Raw genomic sequence first — 24,280 nt, forward strand, 5'->3', positions numbered from 1 at the left:
TGATGCATCCTATTGGAAGATTTGCCACCTCAGGAGTTTGCCATCCGTGATTAGCTCTGATGGGTGCATACCGCCACACACTCGGACGACAATTGTTCTTCAGACGATGCATCAAGGAAACTCATAGATTATCTTTTTAAGTGTGGCCTTATTGCCAAAAGAGTATATTACGTTCTGACCACGAACAAACCGCTCCTGAGTTTGAGCTAAGACCGTCCTCGCTAGGCTGGCTTGTTTTGATGTGAACATCCTTAGTCTTTTTACTTGGACTCTTGATGTTCACTAAAACAATAACTTCGGCCAACTGCGGTCTTCAACCTTTCTTGGAAGTGAAGTTTAGCTAGCTGCATACACTAGCTGTGCACCCACATGCACAGCGTAGTAGACATACACATACTGTATTCCTTTTTATCAATTTACTAGTCCTCTAATTAAGTGTGATTGAGAAGCCAATAACTTAATAAATCATTTTGTTATCTCTGTTCAAACCGACATGGTTCGATTACTATTGTAAGCTCTTTGCTCAAGCTAAATAAAATCAGTTCTTGGAGTCGCTGTTTCACTATCAGTGTTATCCAAGTGTAAATCCATCTCTCTGCTTCCCTGAATAACCTCTCACCCCCCCCCCGCCCCCCGCAACACACACCAGATCAAAGACACACAGAGAGAGCTATTTTTCCGTTGTATAGTCGAGCACGGCTGCCTGCCTGCACTGAAGCCAAAATAACTCATTACACATATGTATGTATTCATGTGCCTTCATTTACATACAACAGGGACATTTCTGTGTTTGTCTCAAAGAACTAGTTCAAAGTTTTGGGGTATATGCTTAATTAGCCTAGCATAGATATTGGAGGCTAACAGCTACCAACACCTCTAAAGTTCACTAACTAACCTATTGTGTCTTGTTAGTTTAATTTGTATGCAAACAAAGTGAAGTATAGTTTGGGTCTTTCGGCAAGCACTTGGTTTGGAGAAGCAGACACAAGTACCGGCCCAGAAGCAAAGTGATGTACTTGCTGTGGACATGGGCAGAAGCAAAACATATTTTAGCCACCCAAAAAAAAAGGCCCACCTAAAAAAATCAATTTTAGTTTAGGTGTTAGAATATTTTCACTGCTACATTGGCATCAGATAATCCTTTACTTTGGCTTTATATTTATATATACTGCAAAACTTAGATATTCCTACGCATAAGTGCAGCTGGGCATTATGCCACAGATCCGCTGTTTGGGTGCTGGAATGATGCTGCTATTTTTAGGGGGGCCTTTCTTTCAAGTGGCTAAAAAAACATTTAGCTTCAGCCCCCTTCCACAGAAAGTACATTGTTTTGCTACTGTGTCTCGTATTTGTTTCTCTGGGGGCAAGCTACCGCCATCTACTGTAGACTATTGAAAGGTACCTCATCCAACCCGACTTCAAAACATCAGGACTATGACTTTAAATGCACTCATTCACTACTCCCCATATAATAGACAGTGGTGTGGATGAGTGCTGGGAAGAGTTTGCTGTGTTGGAATATAGAAAGTGTAGCTAAGAATTATCTAAAAGATTTTCAATGGCTGAATATTTAGCTGATTTTGACAATGCGGATGTGACGCGAGATGTCAGAACTAGACTTCTCATTGAGCAAGACTTCGTTAGACATGATAACAAACAGACCGGAACAAGCGAAAGGGAAAGACAAATGTTTTATTTCTCCGTAGGGTCCTTTCCATAATGTTGTTAGACACTTAGAATAACAATCTGAGCCTGTCAGTGGCACTTTTAGTAGACGTACATTGATGGTGCGGAAATTTCCCGGAGGTTTGCATTGCAGCTCATTTAGTGGCTGCTGGCTGCAATAGTGGACCAATTTCAAAAATGATTTTCACCATTAGTCACTTAGACACAAAAACATGGGAAAATATGGACGCTTTGCCTTGTGGGGTAGTTAGCAGAAAGTAGTCTGTCATAGACACAGTAATTCACTTATCCACTACTCCCTACATAACAGGCACTACTCCATTGTGGCCAGTAAATCAAGATTTTGGACATTTCTCAATCATGATCTTCACTTGTAGGTGTTGTGCAATGGTAATTATCTGTAAATCAGTTAAATGCAGTACAAAGATTTGCAGGAATGTTAGTATAAAGTGGTATACATGCTTTTTTTTGTTCCATTGTTGGAATTTGGAGAGCACTAATGCTAGTGCGGACAATAACACACTCAGAGTTTGGACACTCGAATAAAATCAGTTAACATAAAGTGCACTAAGTGGAGTGATTGTGGACGCAGCTCTGGATACTTTTCATCCCAGTGCGGTTGCACCAGCAATTCAGAGGCATTGGTAGGTGCACCTTTGAACTTTGGACAGAGCCAGGCAAGCTGGTTCCCTTCATCTCATCATACCCGAGGTAAATTAGTTTTATAAGAGAGCAAATCTTTTCTTTTAAGTTGTATACAATTTTCATCAGCGGTACATTTATGACTAGAATGTGAAATATTCTTTATTTCACAGAAGGTTTAGGCAAAAATTCAATTTAATGAGCTGCCATGTTGATAAGATTCAACTTCAGATCATTCCTGTCCGTGTCCAGGCTCAAACATGTACTGAAGGCATACATCCCCATTATGCCCATGTTTACCCACACACAAAGGATGAAACATCTTTTGCTTTATGAGTTCAGACAAACATCCATTGTGATGCTCCAGCTCAAGGCCAACCACCCCCGTCTCCAACAACAAAAGGGAGGAGTGGTGGGGGCCGCTGCCTCCTCCTCTCCCACTGCCATCTAAAGTAAAAGTGCCTTTGAAAATGACTTTTGTTAGAATTTCAGCACGAACCCTTGAAAGCCTCACAGACCATGGCCATGGAAACTGACTTTGTGCTTATTCATGATAATGGTTTTCCATCTCTCCTTATTTTTAATGTCATCAAAAAGGATGTTAATGCACATTTAAGCTGAATCTGTCCTCTTTCTCTGTCAAACAGCTCCGTACTGAGAATTCATGGAGTTATATTGATGATGTATCCACATTTCCTCTCCTAGACTCTACAACGTTGTCAGAAAGTATTAGGGCAGTGATGTTTTCGTTGTGTTGTGAGGTTGAAATACTGACTTTCAGCTTGTGTTCTCGTCCATATTAGCTGAACAGTGTTTGTCAATAGTTTTATAATAAAGTATCACATGTGAAATGAGTCGCTTGTAGTGACCAACCTACAGAGAATTATTACCAGAATCTGCCGATCCCCTCATCTTTACGGAGCTTTAGAGTGGGTTTCAGCTCATTGTTTAGCCATCCGCCCATCAACTTTACTGCCTGGTTTCTCCCACAGCACTTCGTCGTATTCAGCTAGCTCAGCACCAAACAGTAGACACACACAGTTAGAGACTAGCTCGGGAACATTTAGCGGCTAAAGGGACATACATTTCCCTCAGGAGTTGGTAGAGACCAACAACAGAGCTAAAAGTGAGAGACCGTTGGACTTACGTTCATCAGATGGACACAAACACGACTCCAAATGAAAGATCATGTTGCTCTGTAACAGTTGGATGTGGAAACATGCATCTGTTTGCTAACAAGCTCACGGTAGCAACTTAAAAAGTGATGTAACGTTCACAACTTGTTTCCGCTAACATTCATTGAATGAAGGTTTTTAAAGGGTATAAAAAAAAGGCTACAGTTTCTACATAGTTCATTAAATTTGGACTTAATACCCTCAAAGTTAACGCTGAAATTCAGCACTTTAACCACACAGTCAATGTTTTATTTCAGATCCAATGTTCTGGAGAACATAACCAAAAATACTGCACACTAAACTGTCCTTCAACCTTGTTCCACCTCTGCATGGGTGTGTGATTATGTACTTTCCCCAGAATGCATTTTAGCAAAATCTTGTCTAACTGTATAATGTGAATCAAGGTCAAACTCAAACTGTTGCGATAGCAACAGTAACAAAAGGTTATTGCTACCGTGGATGAAAATGTTCTGCAATAGATTTCTCCCTGTATGATTTATTGAACATAATGATGTTTTATCTTCATACACTGAAAATATATACATTAATATGTCATTTTGGCAAGTCAGAAAAATGCACAGAAATATTCCAAGAAATGTCTTGTCTTATTTTCATAGTTTTGAACATCGTTTTCATTCGTCATATTAACAATGCACTCACTAAGTTAGTTGCTGAGTGACGATCAGAAAGATTGTAAACAAATCACTAGGTCAGGCAAACTTGGTTGTAGGGGCGGATGATATGACCAAAATCTTATATCATGGTATATTTAAGCAATAGCTCACGACAGGCTATATATATATAAGCATATACATATATATATATATATATACATATATATATATACATATATATATATATGTATATATAAGCATATACATATATATGTATATGCTCATTATATCACAGTTAAGGGGCGTTCAACCCCCTTAACTGTGATATAATGAGCATATATCACGGTCTGTCGTGAGCTATTGCTTTTATAAAACGGTTACCAAGTGTGGCAATATGAAAGAAAAATACACACTCCAATTTAAATAGTTTTTATTATTAAATAATGATGTTCAAAATAAAATAGTCCCTCCGTTGCCTTCTGCACAAAACATAGTGCGAGGTGGTTGCTATGCAACAACACTAACAGCTAGCGAACATATTTGGTCTACCTGCTCTTCACGTAGCTCTGCATGTCGTCTTTAGGCTTTTCTCTGGAGATAGGCACTGATCAATCCACTCCTCCAGAGTAAAGCTTTGTAAATTTGTTTCCCTTTAACACCGAATGTGTCGGCGATTGCAAGCAACATTTTGGATTACCGTAATTATGTCATAGTTTGCGCAATCGAAAAGATTTCAACGGTTTGTGAAAGCTGAGACTCTGCGCTTTACAGCATATATCGATTCATTACGGTATCTTCACTTATGGCCCTCCCGGAAGCCCGCGAAACACCGCCTTTGTTCTGAGCGAATACACACACAATTTAACATCTGTAGCTTTTTCTCAGACGCAGAGGGATACTGACTTGTTGTGAAAAGTAACTACAATTCTACCCGTGATATACGCTCATTATATCACGGCTAAGAACCAATCAGATTGCTTGATTTGACATGTCCGTTTTATAAGTACTTTTATATCACAGTAACGGTATATATCATGATACAGTAATTGGTCTGTAAATGTAATTATTAAATGGTTGAAAATAACCATACTGTCATTCTTCACATTTGATAGTTTACTTCTTTAACTTGCATCACTTTAGAGTTGAACATGAACAACTCAAGTAAAACTACAATTCTTTCAAAATGGAAGCTTTGGTTACTGAGAACAATCATTTCAAGTGTAACAGGTGCAAATAAATACTGTCACTTCATTCAGTGCAATATGAAAAACACAAATGTGTACTTAAGAGTGTACCAAAAGAAAGTAAAATACTTTTCTTGCAGTTTTTTCAAAAAGCCACGACAACTGGCTGGCTCATATAACCCGAGTCTAGCAATTTGATGAGTACAATGTTACTGATAGGAATGATGGCCAAAACTATACTAAAGAACCAGAATGATCCTCTTACGTGTGCATTATAATGTTGGCTCTCATCAATTTTACTTTTTAAGATTTGAAAGATTTTAGAGATACTGTACCATGACAAAAGACTACATCCAAACAGCTGCCATGCTGGCATTAAGACTGTGCCTTAAACACTTAAACCGTCATCAATTACCTCAGGTTGGATATAAAAGTCGATATGGTTCCGTACATTGTGCGACACATAGTAACCGCACAACCCACCCCCACCTGGCAGACTTCAGTGGCCTTTAACATCAATCGAGCATTGCCTGTTTGAAAATGAATAAAAATCAATATGTTTTTTACCTGGTTCTCTCAGTGGGGCAAGCGACTGATTCCAACTCACAAACCACCCAGGGCTGATCAGAAAGAGCACAACCCCATTTCTTTCTTTCACTTTTCCCAATCAATTTGATGCTATATACAAATACATTAGAATAGTTCACACCTGCATGTGCTTACAGAAAAATCCCAGCACATGAAGGTTTCCATAATGATCAACGCTGCTGTTCTGTTCTCCATGAATGCTGCAGGGTGTGACTGATGTTCTGAAGCTGCCTCAGTCGGCCTCCTACCTGCTGAGAGGGCCAAATCAAAGTTCAGGCTTCTGAGGGAAGGTGGATTTAAAAGTTCACACCACTGATTATAATTTAATATCAAAATGTACACTTCAAATGAGGATGGACATCAAAGGGCCGCTAGTGTTATGATTATGTCCATTATCAGAATGTCTTAAGAGGGAGAAATAAAAGTGTCTGAAATCACAGGACGATACTGAATCATTGTACTCTTGTGTTGAAGGAGTGAGGATTGCTATTTCTTTAGAGTGCACTACTGACTTCATATAATCAGGCATGTGTGCAGGCAAAAGCCCAGAGGAGCGTGAGGTTTTCTGGGCGGGAGAACTGAGAGCGAGCACCTGGAGTCTGAACTAAAATACCTTTTTTGGCTCTTATTTATAAATATTTAATGCTTTTTACTTCAGACTGCCTTAGTTTTTGAAACCAGGTTATGATATCTACAGAGAATGACTTTTTTTTAAATAAAAGCAGCAGTTGGAATGTTTTATCTGGGACAAACTGTGGGGAAAAAAATGAGGATTAAAATGTGGCTTCGTGTTTTTTCTACTGACACTGAAAAAAGAAACGTTTTATATTCACACATCGCATTGCTTTAGACAACACACTTACAGACACCATTATTGCCCCCTCCACCAACCAACAATCGGGACACTGTCAGCTGTAAAAATATGTTCCTCTGTAATGTGTTAGAAATGTGCATCTCCTAGTGCTTAAAAACAGAGATTGAGGCTTAGACCTGTGATCCAATCAGAAATATAACAGACAATATGGTATGTCTATTAAAATGTGTAGGCTATACGCAGTTTAAGCTACCAGTTCATTAAAGGTTCTATATGTAAGATGTTCCAGAATTTAAACAAATGTAACATACAAACAATGAATTAACATCATCAACAGAGTGTGAAGAGGTAACAGTGTTGACGTTGTGTCAAAGACTTCTCTGTGTTGTGTTCAGATATCTACTGAAGTTAGCATGCTAACAGCTAGCTGCGCTCCGTCCAGCCTGTAATACCACTTGTTCCTCTAGAGGTGATAGTGAGTCAGTGTAGCTCCAGTCTGCCTCAGTACAGAGGGAGAAGAAGTACAGCTGCCTGACTCTCTTGTAGATATAGATCGTGTGCATGTGACCTCACGCTTATTTCCCAACCCGGAAGTCAACCATGTTGGTTGGTATACACAACCAAGACAACTTCTTACTCACAAACCACGGCTTGAGCGGTGTATCTCGAGGTCTTTGAGAGTGATTTACACGGGCATGGACGAGCACCCTGTCATCTTTCAGTGGTTTGGTAAGAAGACTACCAACCCAGCCAGAAACAAAGAAATTATAAGCATCTAAGCTCTTGTATGCCTTCATTTGTGCGTTGGTTGCCCACGACGTTTGTAGCACAAGGTAGTTCACAATATCCGGATATTCAATCGGCGGTAATGAATCTAAATCCTCAATATAATCAGACGCTTTAGCGTGTACGGGTCAAGGTCGCAAATTTGGACTTTTTCTCTGAATCTTGCCTTTGCAGAGGACTCCAGAGAGTCAACATACTTAGAAGAAGTCAGAGTTGTATTGCTGTTGTTGTTCACTTTAGACGCCATTGTTGATTTGTTTTTCATCCAAAATGGCGTCGCACGCATACGCCACACAGTTTTGTCACGTGATTGTACACGAAGAATTACAGCCATGTTCCGTCTGTTTTATAGTTTGTTTATTGATTTACATTCAAAGTGGCAGAAACGAGAAGACCCCCGCACCACCTCTCCTCGTCCTCACAGCTGCCAGGAGGCTGTTTCTCCGAGCGTGTAGCTGTCAGCAGACCAGAGAAACGCTGTAGCTTCAATTAGCAGTTAGCTGGAGTTCAGCCACAGCACCGGGGAACTGCAGACTCCCTGTTGCTGCAGTTACACAGGTCCAGCAGCCCGCTGTGACTGCAGGGCTGGTGCTGGTTCTGGCTGAGCTCAAGTCTCTTCAGCCTCTGACTGTTGCTCCGTACGACGGAGGCGGTTGCCGAGCGCCGGCTCTGTCGACCTCTCTCCTCCCCGGCGGGCTGCTCTCCTGGCTGCGCCGCCACAGGGAAGACGAGACGAATATGCGGTCGTTTTCTAGTTTCTGCCACTTTGGATTTAGTCCAATAAACAAACTAACCTAACGTTACACGGACTACAACCCCGCTTAACATCAGTGCTCAGTAAACACAGATGATCAGCTCCACGTGAAGATTAGAAGACAGCAGAGTGTTTCTGACCAGCTCTCAGCTTCAACTTCAGTTTCAGCAGTTTGGTCGAATTTTGGTTTTCTTGCCCACTGACTAACTGACTGACTGGCTGGCATTACACAGGAGTAAATGTAATACACAACATAAATAATAAATAGAATGCAATAAATATGCCAAACTAGTACAACTAAAATATAAACATTAGAGATTGTATGGACCCAGTTTAGAGGTGAAATACTGCCCACTATTTCTGTGGAGGCAGGTGGCACGGAATTACACACTGAACCTTGAAAGATGTTACGTTACCATGGTGTACCGTAACCCAAACTGCACGCAAGTTAACATAATGTTAGTATTTAGGATAGTTAGTTAGGATAAATGCATATTGTTGGAGAGATAATCAATTTACTGTCTGGGGATAAGATGCATATGGGCTGCATTTTATCCAAAACACACACACACACACACACACACACACACACACACACACACACACACACACACACACACACACACACACACACTGATGGCACAGAGCTACCATCGGGATCAATTTAAGGTTGAGTGTCTTCCTGGGACAACCTGCTGAGTAGCAACCACAGCTACCAAGATACTTAGGAAAATGGACAAACATATTGATGGGTTGATGGGTTTGGTGTTCTGTAATAATAGACAAATGCACTTTATCACAAGCTATACTTCTTGCAGAGGAAGCTACAAAATAAAGGCCTTCCAAAATTGCTAGCATTTAATTTTAATTTTGAGAATGAGACAGATCTGTACACGGCTGTCTCTAAGAAGTATACAGTACAAGAGGCTTCTTGGATGTATATTATTACATTGTGTATATTTGTACATATTGTTAGTTCATTTACGGAGACAGAATTTATTGATTACATTAAGTAATATATATAAAATGTAATGTGAAGTATATAAAATAATATACTTATATTGCACGATGTACCAAATCTTCCAGTGGATGTATCACATGGCAAATGTGATTGTCATTAATGTCACCTGACCGTTTACAAAAACAACATTTTCACATGTAATGTAACATGTCAAATGTGCTTCACACACATACATTCACACCTGCACGAGGACCTTTTTGAGAATGAAAATGTTTATGATTTTGTTGTATAATCCATATATTTAACACATATCTGAATTTAAGAAAAACAGGTGATCGGTCATCTACATCTCTCCATGTTGTTGCCTCCTGCAGATGATCCTGCAGATAATCCTGTATGTTCTACAGTGAAATGTATTCTGTGGAGATCGTTAATCCGCTGAAATAAACAGTTTCACCCTCCCATCCTTTCTTATTATCCGATCGTCTTTCAATTCTGCTTTTGGCTTTTTGATCCATGCAAGTTCTGACACCACCCTCCTCTCCTTCACCTCCACCTCCTCCTCCCTTTACAAGTGCACAAAGGATAAAGAAAAATGCACGAGTGTCTAATAATCACCCCTACCCCCACCTCACTGTTACAAGCTGGAGATGGAGCGACCTGGTCACTTGGGACACGATATCAAAGACAGTCGGGGGGTTGTTATCTGGAGGTGCATTGACAGACCCCTGCTGCTGCTGTCCCTCTCATTAGTCCCCCTCTTCCTCCCTCCCTCCCTCTCATCCTCCCTCCCTCTCATCCTCCCTCCCCCCCTCCCTCCCTCAACACTTGTCACCGTGCTGTCAGCTTGCCTGCTCAACTGTAGCCACAGGACCAGCCTGGGGACCGGATGGATGGCATGGATGAATGACAGAATGAAGGAATACAAAATGAAAGAAAGATTTTGAGGTGTAAGCCAGGCTTGTCAGCTGAAGCAAACAACAGAGGAAGATCCATTTCTATGAACTCTAATCCGTCCTGTAAACGTCTTCTTTCTCCTGCCACAGCCTGAGTACAAAGAAAACCTGGAGCAGAGAGACTTGCTCTCTCAATCCTGTCTATTCAGCCTGTACCACTACAGAGAGACAGAAAGAGAAAAACAGAGAGAAAGAGTAACAGCATCCTGGTGTCTTGCCAGGAAACATGGGTTACAGTGACAGACGAGACACGAGCGAGGCAGCAGACCGGGCTCATTGTGTGTGTCATTATGAGGACCAAATAAACAAATGTCAGTCATATAAGGAGCCAGTTTGCGATTAAAATGTGAGCATATTGCAGGAAAATCTCACTGCAAAACAGCAAACATCTATTTTCCTTGATAACCAATAAAAAAACAAAACAGTTGCGATATTTTCCAGCACAGCTGGCAAAGTTTCTATGATCTAAAACATCAACGTCAGGTTTTGATGTCAGTTCCTTAGAATCAAAGAGCTTATTTTTTTAGAGCCGCCATTTTACTTTCAACAACCATACAGGGAGAAATCCATCACAGGAGGAACGGAGCCAGATTTATCCACTTATTCATGGTTAATCCAGTTAGTGCTTGAAAATAATCTGGTGTTATTGCTGTTGCTCATATAATTCTCTACTGCACTGTTTTCGAGATGTCCATTACATGAACAAACAAACGTTGAGTGTGCTGTATCGCTAGTGTCACTGACTGAATCACTAACTTTTGCATTGGAGCGTGTTAACATAAGATAATTAGCACTAAACATAAAAGTACAGTTAAGAATGATTTGCATTTGTTTAGCAAGAATTAGGTCAGTAAGTATTGGACAAACTGAAATGTTGACCTGATGATGTGGGACAGGGGTGGGGCACCTTTTTCCTATCAAAGTCCATTTTATTTTTTACAACATCCTTCGAGGGCCATACTAATTATTGAACTCATAACCTCAAATCTTTTTAAGACGCAGCCCATTAATTTCACCTTTCTTTTATGCCTTGCAAAAATGCAATTTTTTTATCCATGTATCTGGAGGTTCCCCACCCCTGATGTAAGAGTTCATCCTCTGGGAACCATGAATGTCTGTACAAATGTTCAATCTGCTGAAATCCAAAAATATGTTTGTAGGGCTAAAGAAAATGAAAACACAAACTTTTCCCTACTGTTTGTGCAATTTGTGTCTAATCGCCCCAAACTGTCAATGTACCGCCTGTACAGACATTAACTGTACATCATATGAAGTGTGTATATGTGTGTTTGTGTTCAGCTCAGTCTCTGACTGACTCATTGTCTATGTATCGTACACAGACAATAGACCCCCTTTACACTTTGCATTAAAATGCATCACATCTCCAGCTTGTATTTAGATGGTTTAACCTGATTGCATTTACACCTGTTATTAATATGTGTCTCCAGTGTCCACATAGAGATCTGATCGCTTTGTCCAGCTCAAACAACCGAACGTCACATCTTCCTCTCGTTTGCGTGGAAAGCAGAGAAGAATGCTGCTTTATTCAGCTGCTTTATTCAGCTGTGGTTGGTGCCACCACTTCCCAGAGGACGATCTGGATGCGGGAATGCAGTCTGCAGTCCAGAACTGGCGGTAAAAGATTGTGATGCCGGCCTTTACGGATGAAGAACTTCAAACTTATGATCTTATTTGCGTAAGACTTCCTCCTACATAGTTGTTGTATGTGGATTGTAAATGCAATTGCATTTACACTTTGTTCATAGTGGTCAAAACCCGTCTCTGACAACCTCCAGAGGTGGTTAGACTGATCCGATCACAACATAATTAGGTTGGATTGTACCTCCGGGACAATTTGCAGGCTAACTAAACTAGCTTCTTGTCAGTGCTCATGAAAGGCGATGCGATGGCTCACCTTGAAAATACAACAATAAAAAAAAACAGTAGCCCAGGACGGACATACCAAACTCTGGCTCGAGGAATGTCCTTTGACGTGTGTACATTACCTGCAGACAACCGTAGTTGTCGGTAAGGATGGCCTCTGAGCGAAGGTCCTGAAAGATACCACGCCGTTACCACGGTTTTGCACTCTGCGGCTAATTAGCACAGGGAGTGTTGAGCGGAGTGGCATTCAGTTGGTTGTAATCTGCAACCGTAACAGTTTGCATCATCAAAGTGATTCATAATTCAGTGATTAACTAAAGTCGATAAACAAGTTCAGTCAGGTGTTCTCACTTTCTGTGCTTTTATTGTTGAGCGCTGTCGCTCTCACCAGCAAAAGCATCCCAGGACGATGACGCATAAAAACGTGTAGAGCAGAAGAATCCCCTGAAGGAGTTTTCTACTTGGGACTGGAGAGAGGTTTAAGTGAAGGTAGCATTTTGGTACATAGGAGAGGTTTGATGGAAAGAAACTGTGTGTGAGAATTTCAGGATGTTGCAGCAGCAGAGGGATTATCACATGATGACTCCCTGTAGAACTGAAAGACGTCCTCTGCTGCCATCCTGTCATGTTTCTCCGCTCAGGGCTTATTTTATGACTTGTTTATAACCGTAATCTAAACCCCGAGGTGTGAAGTGAATGCTTAAAAATAATCTGACTACATCTCTTACATCAGAGCCTACTCTGTTTCCACACAGTTGTGCTCGCTGTTTCACAACTCGCCTGCAGTCGGTCAATAATCTCACGTGGTTGGTTGCATTCTGTTTTGTTTGTGTGGGATGCAGGTTGTGGTTTCGAGGACTGGCTCAGAACAAACAGACCTCCATCTGCTTTGAGTTTTCTAGTTGTTGCTTGCAGAGGTGTATCAACAGCAGCCTAACGGGTTTTATTTGGAACATACTGCCAGAGTTACAGCACCAGCCTCGTAATTACAACAGGGTGCTGATTTGGTGGATTGTCAAGAGGCCCTCCAAGTTATAATATCCTTCTAACTCTTTAAAAATAATCTGCAATCTGCAACAAAGTGTTGCTTATGGCTAGGAAAACCTCTTATCTTTAAATATTATTTTTGCAAAACACTTTACAACAGTTATGCAACAATTCTTTCTGTAGCTTAGAAGTATTTCAAAGATCAACCCACTGCTATCCTCTGCTGATTTACACAAGGTCGTTCATGTAATTAGTTGCTCCTGCCTGACTCTGGAGTCTTGTTCAGAATACCAGCGAAGCTACACTCTGGTGCAAAATGTAGTTTATATTTTAACGTTCCCTGGATCAGCCCTCTGTCAGTTTTTAAAACCATTTGGTTGCTATAGAAGTGTGTTGCATAAAGGCAGTGTGGTGCTTTATTCTCACATTCTGTCACTTGCATCGTTTAAAGGGACACACCGTGTTTTGTGCTTCGTGTATCAAGCTTATAGCTCGTAAATGGATCTTCTTTGACACATGCAACATGCAACACAGCATAAATAAGTCACATGATCCCTCCAGCCACATTTCCACTTCCCCAAGCCCCTTCCTTGTCATCCTCCACCTGTCCACTAGATGCATTCAGACCTATTCAGTCATTCACCTGCTCACCTGCAGTATACCGTCCCCTTTTCCCAAGTCAGTTGCCAGCTTGTCTTTGTTACTTTGTGCCATTGCTTCCGAGCCTCTGATTTGGGTTGGGATGTTTTTTCTACGTTACATAACTTAAACTAAATCCACATTGGGTTTTGGTTTCACATGGGACATTAACAGTGGTCTCCTGTGTTTGTTTGACTCATCCATCACGTCCATCAAGTTACTACGTCTCCTGACTTCCGGAGCACTTGCTCTGAGCGTCTAATATTGCTGCAGATGGGTTTACATTGTAGTTACTTAAAAGCCTGTTGCGTCTCATACAGACGCTAAAGGGTGCCTTGTGCGTCGGTATTGGTATTTAAAGCCCTGGGAATAAGACTGCGTCTATTTTCAGTTTTACGTTGGTCATGAACATCAAATGGTAGCAAACTACACTAGTGACAAATGTAAGTTGTGTATTTATCCGTACTTGGCAAAAAAAGAATGAAGAAGTGGAATACCCCGCAGGAGCGGTTTGAGAAATATTTTCACCATTGGAATTCATTCAACTGTAAATCCAAGCTACAATCTTTGTCGAGGCAGCAAGATCAAAACTTTTCAAAACCACCTTCCAAACCTACAGAGGTTTATTTTCAGTGGAGCATTCCTTTACTTGTCATTAAAGTGTGTATGTGCTGCAAGTGTGTGTTTGTACGATATTGTGCGATCTAGATATGGGCCAAAGTAACTATCTTCTAACTGCTGCTTTCTTTGTTTGCTCTCTCCACATCAGCAGCCACCTTCAGTCTTCAATAAAACAGGGCAGAAGCAGCTGGACGCAGCCACACAAACACACACACACAGATGCTGTAAATAACACAAGCCTATGCCCATTTCCAAATGTGTAATCTGCACACACACTGAGCCAGATGATGAATCTGTTGCCTGCAGCAGCTGTGCGTTACAGCGATGTGGATTAAGATACTGTGTCTGCAGACAAAAGGAGTCACCTCCTCAGTGTGGGAAAGCCATTGTAAGATAAGAGGAATCTCGTCACCTCTGTGTTATTCACAGCCTCCTGCTGCCACGGGGCTCTCCAGTATCTCCACCGTAGATAATGAGAAATAAATAAACCATAGGATATCCATGCATACGCTGCAACTTACTGTGGCAAGATGTTACCAAAAAGACAAAGCAAGTGTGGCAGAGCTGAAACATATAAAAGATGCATGTTGTCTTTTTGCTCTACACTCACACAGCACATAATATCAATCCAGCTTTCACATATGGTATGAACACATTACATATACATTCCACCCGCTTTGTGGTATCGCTGTTTCTGGAGATCAGTGCTAATAAATAATGCACGCTGCTCAGACGCGGCACGACTGCTGAACATACATACGCACACACACACACACACACACACACACACACACACACACACACACACACACACGCGCGCGCACACACACACACACACACACACACACACACACACACACACACACACACACACACACACACACAGAGTATAGCGCTTTTCCACCAGCAGTCGTACAGTACACTTAAGGAAAGCATTCATTATATTACAGCAACACTTACATCCCCTTTTTGTGTTAATAGTTTATCTGGAGAATGACACTATTGCATTGGACAAAACACGTTCTGGACTCTCTTGTTGACATTGGTCCCTCAGGACACAACAAAACCCCCACTGATGCTCCGCTGCGTGCCTGCACACTCACAACTTGAGGCTGAGTTTGTCGCTCTCACTCAGCGTTAACCTTCACAAACATGTATGTCAGCATCATATTACAGCATGCAAAAAGGCTTAAAAAATACAGAGGTGAAGAAGAAGAGTTGTCTCACCTGTATGCATGTGTGTGTGTGTGTAATCTTCTGTCCTGGTTGTGTGTGAAGCGCAAAGATGAAACTTCTGTCTTACCAGCGCTGTTGGATAAATCTCTCCTCCCTCTTTACTCTCTCTCTCGTACTCCTCCCTCTCTACTCCCACCCTCCTCACTCGCCTCCTTGCTCTTTTTTCCTGTCACTCGCTGTTTTTTCTCCATCTGCCTCTTTCTCCCTCCTTCAGTGTCTTCCATCAACGTGCTGCTATCTTTGAAGCTGCATCCTACACACATACAAACACATCACACCACCATACACACAATATATATGCTAAGGGGGGTTGTGATCTGATGAGGTTTTGGAGGTGCAATGCGTACCACTGCAGTGAAGCTGCTGCTGAGATGCTCTGTTAAATTAGATGTGTGTGTGTGTGTGTGCGTGTGTGTGTGTGCGTGTGTGCGTGTGTGTGTGTGTGTGTGTGTGTGTGTGTGTGTGTGTGTGTGTGTAGTCATGTTCACAAGTGTTTGCTAGTCTGTGTGCATGTGTTTGTGTGTGTACACAGATAAATAAGAGGGGAGAAGCAGTCGTGCCATAATAACCATTGGGCTTCGCTGCCAACTTCCTCCCTCCTGCTCATTCTTTGGAGTCATTATCTCACCTCTGGGAGGAAGGGGGTGGGGCAGGGTTGAGATGGAGAAAGAATACATGTAATGCTCTCAAATTGAAATTCATCCTACCCCGTCTCCCTTTCTAATCTCATTCAAATTCCACAGTCTGTTGCTCACTCATATTTAAATGAGCACTTGACTAAATCCCTCCTGTGCTTTTGCTTTTCTTGGCCGGCATTTGGCAAGCCGCCGCACTCTGTTGCATCCGAGCATCCTGGACGCTTCTCAGCAAACTGGCGCATGCTTTGTGTTTTGGCCAACGCACAGAAATAGAATTAAAAGAGTGGGAAGCACAGCCACGCAATGAGGCTAAACAGGTCTAATGGGCAGGCTGGCAACATGCGTCTGCTCTGACCAGGGGAAGGTAATGAAGCGTGAAGCCACCAAAAGGTCAGGACATGTCCACGCTGGCAGAAGGTTCTGTTTACTCTTCGCAGATATTCTCGTGAGTTTGTTGCTCACACAGAACCACAAAAACATTATTGTTTATACACCTATCTACATTCTGTGTAATTTTAAAATAAACTCACCGGTATTTAAGATGTTTGATTATTGATGAGACGTGCCCACAGACGATCTACAATAACCTCTGATTCAACAACGTCAGGACGTCAGTGTCGTCAGGAGTATCTCAACGATGAGGCTTTTGCGACACATCGTCACATAAATGTTTCACTTGAGTCATGTGAATAGTCTATTCACGTCGTGTTAGGTGTGAACACACCATTTGTGATTAGTTATGCCAAAATGACAAACACGAACATGATGTCTGACTGAATAACAAAGTAATACAAGATGGAATTTCAGTCTGATTATCAGACTAATCTTAGGTGGGTTCAGCAATTAAATGATGTATCAGTGTTACTGATGCTATATTAAATGATATCTTGTCATGTCCGCTTGAGACATTTACATAAATGTAGCTGATGGAAACATTTCTTTGTTTCCCAATTGTTACCGTCTGGCTCAAGGCCGGCAACAAAGAGGGAGGCCACACACATTTATAACAATCAAAAAGGTTTATTTAACTAACAAACATAAGCATAACAAAGCAACTAATGGGATGTGTAACCAGGTAGGTCATCAGTTGTGTTAGCAGTGTGTGGATGGGTGAACATATAATGTAATGTGTGTTGTAAGGTGCAACAAACCAAACAAAAGTAACACATGCTACAGCAGGCCAGCTGTCAGAGAGACCTCTGATTAGAAGTGAGCTGTCCTTTATGGCTTCTGCAGGCCCCGCCCAGATGGCAGGTACCAGCAGACACTCCCTTCCAGCTCCTCTGTGAGTCGAGTTAGATACGCAGCCATACTAACGAGGGTCGTCACACAATATTTCAAGTACTTGTTCACAAGTTGCACATTTTTATATGGAAATATAATATATTTATATATATTCACCTCAGTGTCCCAGGGTTGGGTCCATGGAGGGACCGTGGAGGAGGGGTTGTCAGGTTAATACATTTCAAATCCTTTGGCTCTAATGATTAGATGTTAAATGTTTTTTTAAGACTGTAATTATGTGTACTTCTTGCCACACGTGATCAAGAAGTTGAAATGATACAAAAAAAAGTTTGAGCTTGGCTGAGGTAGAAAAGTTACAAAAGACGTATTTGCTTGACCACCACGTGTCCGTTTATCTAAATGGCTCAGCAGAAAGGTTATGTGTTTTGGGCAGGAGCTGAATCATCTTCCATTTCCCCACATGGACGTCTATTTACGGGCTCTTTATTCTGCCATCTGCCACCTTCAGCAGTTGTTTCTCATTCTGCACCATGAGACCAGCGTACAGGAAGGGCTCAGCTAATGACTCATCTCAGCTATCAGTTAATGATGAGAAAAGGCCGCAAATTGGTCCCAATGTCCTTCTCATTTTCTCTTTTCCCCCATGCCTTTTTCTTGCCATCTCTACCCTTCCATTTGGGATTAGCCAATTATCGAGAGATGAACAGCGCCAATACCTTGCTCTAACTTTCTGTGCCAATGGGAAAAGAGAGTTTGTGTTTCTGTTGCTCTTGGTGAGGGAATGTCAGATAGTCTTCACTGGCATTAATTAGTGAGAAAAGCATCTGCTGCAAATGCAACTGCTTGTCCAAAAATCTTTGAAATATCATCTCTTGGAATACAAATTTGAATAGAAGAGAATGTGGAAAAACAAGAAGAAGCAGATATGGGATATTGCATCATAAAAAACAAAAAGCTGAATTTCTTTATTTCCCCCAGTGTTAAAATTAAGACTTGTCTTCAGATGGAAGGTGATGCGGAGCGTAGGAAGCTCCAGGCAACCTTAATAACAAATCATCAACTCATCTGTGGAATCAAGGACACAGCGATAAGCCTGCAACAGGACATCTTCATTCTCCCTGACATTATGTTTTATTACTGATCCATGAAACACAGATGGACAGAGGGAGAGATGAATGGAGGCATGTATGGGGTGAGGATGGATGGAGGGAATGATTAGAGAAGTAGGGGGAAAGAAAAATAGTCAAAATCCTTGTTGTGGAAATTTGCAGGGAAAGCCAACTCTTTACTCTAGACATATTTAATGAAAGCAGACTCTATAATCTATGTAAAATACATGCATATATGTTAGTTTTTAAATTGAACTTTCAGCATTTGGGAGGAAGGCCATTCAGAAAGTATTTAACAGACTATTGTTAGCACTCTTTCCATTAGGCAGCATCAGGGTAATGGTGCCCTGATTAGAATCATGTCGAGTAACTAATGTACAGAGTCACAGAGTAACGTGTGTGTGTGTGTGTGTGTGTGTGTGTGTGTGTGTGTGTGTGTGTGTGTGTGTGTGTGTGTGTGTGTGTGTGTGTGTATGTGTGTGTGTGTGTGTGTGTGTGTGTGTGTGTGTGTGTGTGTGTGTGTGTGTGTGTGTGTGTTTGTGTGTGTGTGTGTGTGCATACATACAGTATAATGCTTGAAAACTGTCTTTTCCTCAGCCTGGATTTATGTCTCTGTGGAAATGTGTGCAAATGTAAATACGGGTGTAAGTTGATAAGTAAGTGATCGAGTATTCCTCCATGGCAGTGATGTAACAAGCTGGTTCCATTAAAGAATCCTGATTTCCCTCTGGTTAATTATTCATCACAGCAATCCAAGAGCGCTCAGTGTCTTCAGACTCCATCTCAACCTCTGTGGAGGGAAGTCGTGCCTTCCTCTTTCGAGAATCCTTCAAATATTTGAATATGTTATGGTTGTATTGAGTTGCTTTTGATTTGCTTCGGTGATTTTTTGTATTTTTTCTTCAATGTATCTATCTCTATACAGTATATATTTATATATATATATATATATATATATATATATATTATTTTTAATATCTTAAATTGCTTTTTTTATATCTTGGATCCATATCTCATTCTTAACTCCCTCATTTTCAAAACACAGATGGCAGCCAGACGTGCGTAATAACCCATATATCTCTTTGGTGTGTTTGCATACTAACTAGTTGCCTTCCTGTAGCCATAAATCATCAATCTGTCTTGTATATTTCAAAGACTCAATTAAGAAAAGATCAAGTCTTACGATTGACCTTCTGCTTACTGCAGAAAAAGGATTCTGCTGTTTAGTTTATCTTCCACAGCAGAATATGTTGTTGGAAAATGAATTTTGCAGGTTCTTGGGGTTGTTATTAACATCAAGGTCTTTGGAGATCATTGCTTCAGGTTGCAAGGGGCTCTGTCACTGTGGGCTGCCCTAGTTTCATCATTAGGTCTGTTTTTATGGAGCAGGCTGGCAAACTAAATATAGCTGCACAGTGGGCTCAGTCACACAACAGAACAAAACCAGCCCTTGTTGTTGTTGATGGTGATAAACGCCGAAGATGCTGTGATGAAGATGAGTCGGAAACAACGCTTTCCTTAATTCCAAGTTACTTGGAAAGAATTTGTCTCCGATATATTGTTGATATGTTTGTAATATTAAGACCACTCTGCACACTCGAACATGAATAATCTAAAGATGAGGAAATTCACGTTGTGTTAAAGTTTAGGTTGTAAAATAATTAATAAGATGCTGGCTGGGACGTGCACTATATGTATATATATATATATATATATATATATATATATATATATATATATATATATATATATATATAACAGTCTCTGTAGTAGAATGTCCTGATCAACAGTGTCGAAAGCAGCACTGAGGTCTAACAAGACACGAACAGAGACAAGTCCTTTGTCTGATGCCAATAGAAGGTCATTGGTAACTTTCACCAGTGCCGTCTCTGTGCTATGATGAACTCTAAGTCCAGATTGAAAAACTTCAAATAAACTATTATAACTGTTTTGCGACTGCTTTCTCAAGGACCTTAGCGAGAAAGGGAAGGTTAAAGATTGGCTGACTGACTGGCTGACTGACTGGCTGACTGACTGACTGGCTGGCTGATTGGCTGACTGTCTGACTGACTGACTAGCTGACTGACTGGCTGACTGACTGGCTGACTGACTGATTGGCTGACTGACTGACTGACTGACTGGCTGACTGGCTGACTGGCTGACTGACTGACTGGCTGACTGACTGACTGGCTGACTGGCTGACTGACTGGCTGACTGACTGAATGACTGAATGACTGACTGGCTGACTGGCTGACTGGCTGACTGGCTGACTGGCTGGCTGACTGACTGGCTGACTGGCTGACTGACTGACTGGCTGACTGGCTGACTGACTGGCTGACTGGCTGACTGGCTGACTGGCTGACTGGCTGGCTGACTGACTGACTGGCTGACTGGCTGACTGACTGGCTGACTGACTGAATGACTGAATGACTGACTGGCTGACTGGCTGACTGCTGACTGGCTGACTGGCTGGCTGACTGACTGGCTGACTGGCTGACTGACTGACTGGCTGACTGGCTGACTGACTGGCTGACTGACTGAATGACTGAATGACTGACTGGCTGACTGGCTGACTGGCTGACTGACTGACTGGCTGACTGGCTGGCTGACTGACTGGCTGACTGGCTGACTGACTGACTGGCTGACTGGCTGACTGACTGGCTGACTGACTGAATGACTGAATGACTGACTGGCTGACTGGCTGACTGGCTGACTGACTGACTGGCTGACTGGCTGGCTGACTGACTGGCTGACTGGCTGACTGACTGACTGGCTGACTGGCTGACTGACTGGCTGACTGACTGAATGACTGAATGACTGACTGGCTGACTGGCTGACTGGCTGACTGACTGACTGGCTGACTGACTGGCTGACTGACTGGCTGACTGACTGAATGACTGAATGACTGACTGGCTGACTGGCTGACTGGCTGACTGACTGACTGGCTGACTGGCTGGCTGACTGACTGGCTGACTGGCTGACTGACTGACTGGCTGACTGGCTGACTGACTGGCTGACTGACTGAATGACTGAATGACTGACTGGCTGACTGGCTGACTGGCTGACTGACTGACTGACTGACTGGCTGACTGGCTGACTGACTGACTGGCTGACTGGCTGACTGACTGGCTGACTGGCTGACTGACTGACTGACAATACTGGCAATACACAATATAAAGAATAAATAGAATACAATAAATATACCAAACTAGTACAACTAAACTATTAACATTAGAGATTGTATGGACCCAGTTTAGAGGTGAAATACTGCCCCCTATTTCTGTGGAGCAGGTGGCTCGAAATTGCACATGAAACCTTTAAAACAAACAAATAAATAAGCAGTTTTAGTAACAAGACAATTAGTGCAATTAGTAATCAGATAGTCCTTAATCCTGCTTTTAGACTATTCCTTACTTATAAATGAATCTGATTTAAGGTGTCTCTGTAGCTCAGACCAAGATCAGGGTGCAAAAACCTAAGACCTAAGAGGAGTAACGTACATTGTTTGTCCGCAGGTTGCAGCTGCTGATCAGCAGAAGGTAATGAATGGGGTCTTCCCTCCAACGCTGTATCCACTTTTTCTTTATACATCCATGAGGTAAATGATATAAGCCGTGCGGTCATCCTGGTATACAGTCCTCCAGTACTTCAGTGTCTATCTTTAGCTCTGGTAGACAACACAGTTATTAGTCTATCCACTTTTCCTTTTAGAAATAATGGACTGTTGAAGGACATATCTGTGGTAGATATTTTCAGACCTTTGATCACAACAGTGCAGTGAAAAAAAAGATAAAACAAGAGTTCTTGGCAAAATCAGTCCGTCTTATCGTGCACTCCCACACATACATTCACAGATCACAATCTATTGTACTGTCAGTTAAGTGATACTAAAAACACAGCAGTCAAATTCTTGAATATATGGAGGTGAAATGTTGCGTCACATTCAGTCTGAACCAGAGCTAGAGACTTGAGTTAAGTCACAAAAGTAAGAATGTGAGATTTGACCTACTTGAGACTTAACTCCTTTAAAGGTTCAATGCGTAATGGCTGGTGGAGGGAAGAAAGCAAATGCAGAAAGACCTTCAACCCCGAACCAAACATCATGGATTTACTTCCTGCATCCTACAATCAAGATAATATTTCCTACAGACCACTCAACCAGAACATTGACCCTGTAAAGACCACTTGGATAAACATCCACCCAATATTGGCCATCATAACTCACCTCTTAGCCAAACAGACACTAGCTGGCATCAACTTTAATCCCACTGTTGACTCTGATCTCTACTGAAATGTGGAATTGATCAAAGGACAATTAATATTGTGTATTAGTATGTGTGTATATAACTGTATGTGTTTGCTTTAGTTATCCCAATACATTTAAGATAGGAAGTGTACCACTAATCAATTCCAACACCTTGATGACACTAACGTCATGTTTAGTTCTATTCTGCATGTTTCACTCTCAGAACGTTATAGTTTCTATCAAAAATGGAAACCATGCAATTGTTAAGGTGCAACAAACATTGATTAAAAGAATAACAGCATGCAAGAGCTAAACCCACCTGCCCATGTACAGAAGGGGACTGACCGTGGATGTGTAAAGAGAACTGGATACAGCGTTGGAGGCAGGGTCCCATTCATCCCTGTGAAAGTTGCTCAGTGGAGCATGAAGCCATAATGGCTTGACTTTCAGGTATAAAATTACCCGGATCTTCCGCATCCCATAGAGCATATGTGCACTTGCGTTTTCCTTAAACACCACCTCCCAGCCGCTCTGTCTTGGCCGATCTGAGTTCAGTCACATGTATAGAAGAGGGGAAATAACTCTGGATTTGGTTATTAGGACATTTTACAACTTTTAGGACCTAATGATTTAAATATCGCTTTTCAAAAGTTCATGCAGGGAAGTTAATTTACCCTAAAAAAATGGCATCACGTGACTGACGAAGAAGTTGTAATTCTGCGGTTTGGCCACTGCGGAAATTTGCTTCAAAGCTTGGCGCTCTTCCTGTGTGCATGGGACTGACTCTGCCGTCCAGAACTCTGCAATCCCGGTGATTGGCCGGGATGCAACTTCTGGGCTGGGCAGACTGGAACTTCTGTATCTTATCTAAGAAACCACGCTATTGCCTTTCTGCTGTTTTGCTTTGTTTGCCCTCTTCTTGCTTTTCACACTCTTTTTGTTAGAAGCTTGCTTTTAGCAGAGGTGAAACCTCAAACTCCAGAGTCATGAGTTCAGACTCAAGACTAGGGGACCTTAAACCAGGAGCTCTCTTCCAATGGGAACTTTTAAAATCCAGACCAACCGATTTAACCATAATTACCAGACTCAGTCCCCAGCTTCTCACCCCAGCACATCTAACTCCATTCTCCACGAGAAGCCTACCCACATAGCAAGCGACTATTTCAATGTGTAACATCAGTTGGCAATTAACGTTGATTTGACTTGCTGCTTCTCGGGTAACAGTAATCTCATCTGTTTGTCAGGTTCATTATAGCATCTACACAATTGATAACTAAATGTGCCCATTTTTAATTCATAATTCCCCCTTAAAATCATAAAACTATTTGAGTGCACAAGTTCCCACACAATCTCTTGAAGATTGTGTACAGTTAGACATGTGTAATTAAACCTTGCACTGTCCATAATGTATAGAAAATTCCCCAAACTTCCAATCTTGCTTAATCTCATAACAGTAATGCCAAGTAGCCTACTACTGGGTCCATACAATCTGCATTTACAGTCAACAGTAGAAAA

The 24,280-nt window shown here is 41.7% G+C and overlaps 1 protein-coding gene across 1 annotated transcript in view; it reads right to left on the reverse strand.

Annotated features, from left to right (window-relative positions):
• c1qtnf4 (C1q and TNF related 4) overlaps positions 1-15,631 on the reverse strand; it is a 31,515-nt gene extending 15,884 nt beyond the window's left edge. The window contains exon 1 of the mRNA XM_029458436.1: positions 15,519-15,631. Coding sequence (XP_029314296.1) covers positions 15,519-15,528 — 10 coding nt within the window. The 5' untranslated portion in view covers positions 15,529-15,631. The remainder of the gene's footprint in view (positions 1-15,518) is intronic.
• Between the last annotated feature and the right edge of the window lie 8,649 nt (positions 15,632-24,280).

The sequence above is a fragment of the Cottoperca gobio genome, chromosome 3 (assembly GCF_900634415.1).
Source record: "Cottoperca gobio chromosome 3, fCotGob3.1, whole genome shotgun sequence".
In the NCBI taxonomy this organism is placed as follows: domain Eukaryota; kingdom Metazoa; phylum Chordata; class Actinopteri; order Perciformes; family Bovichtidae; genus Cottoperca; species Cottoperca gobio.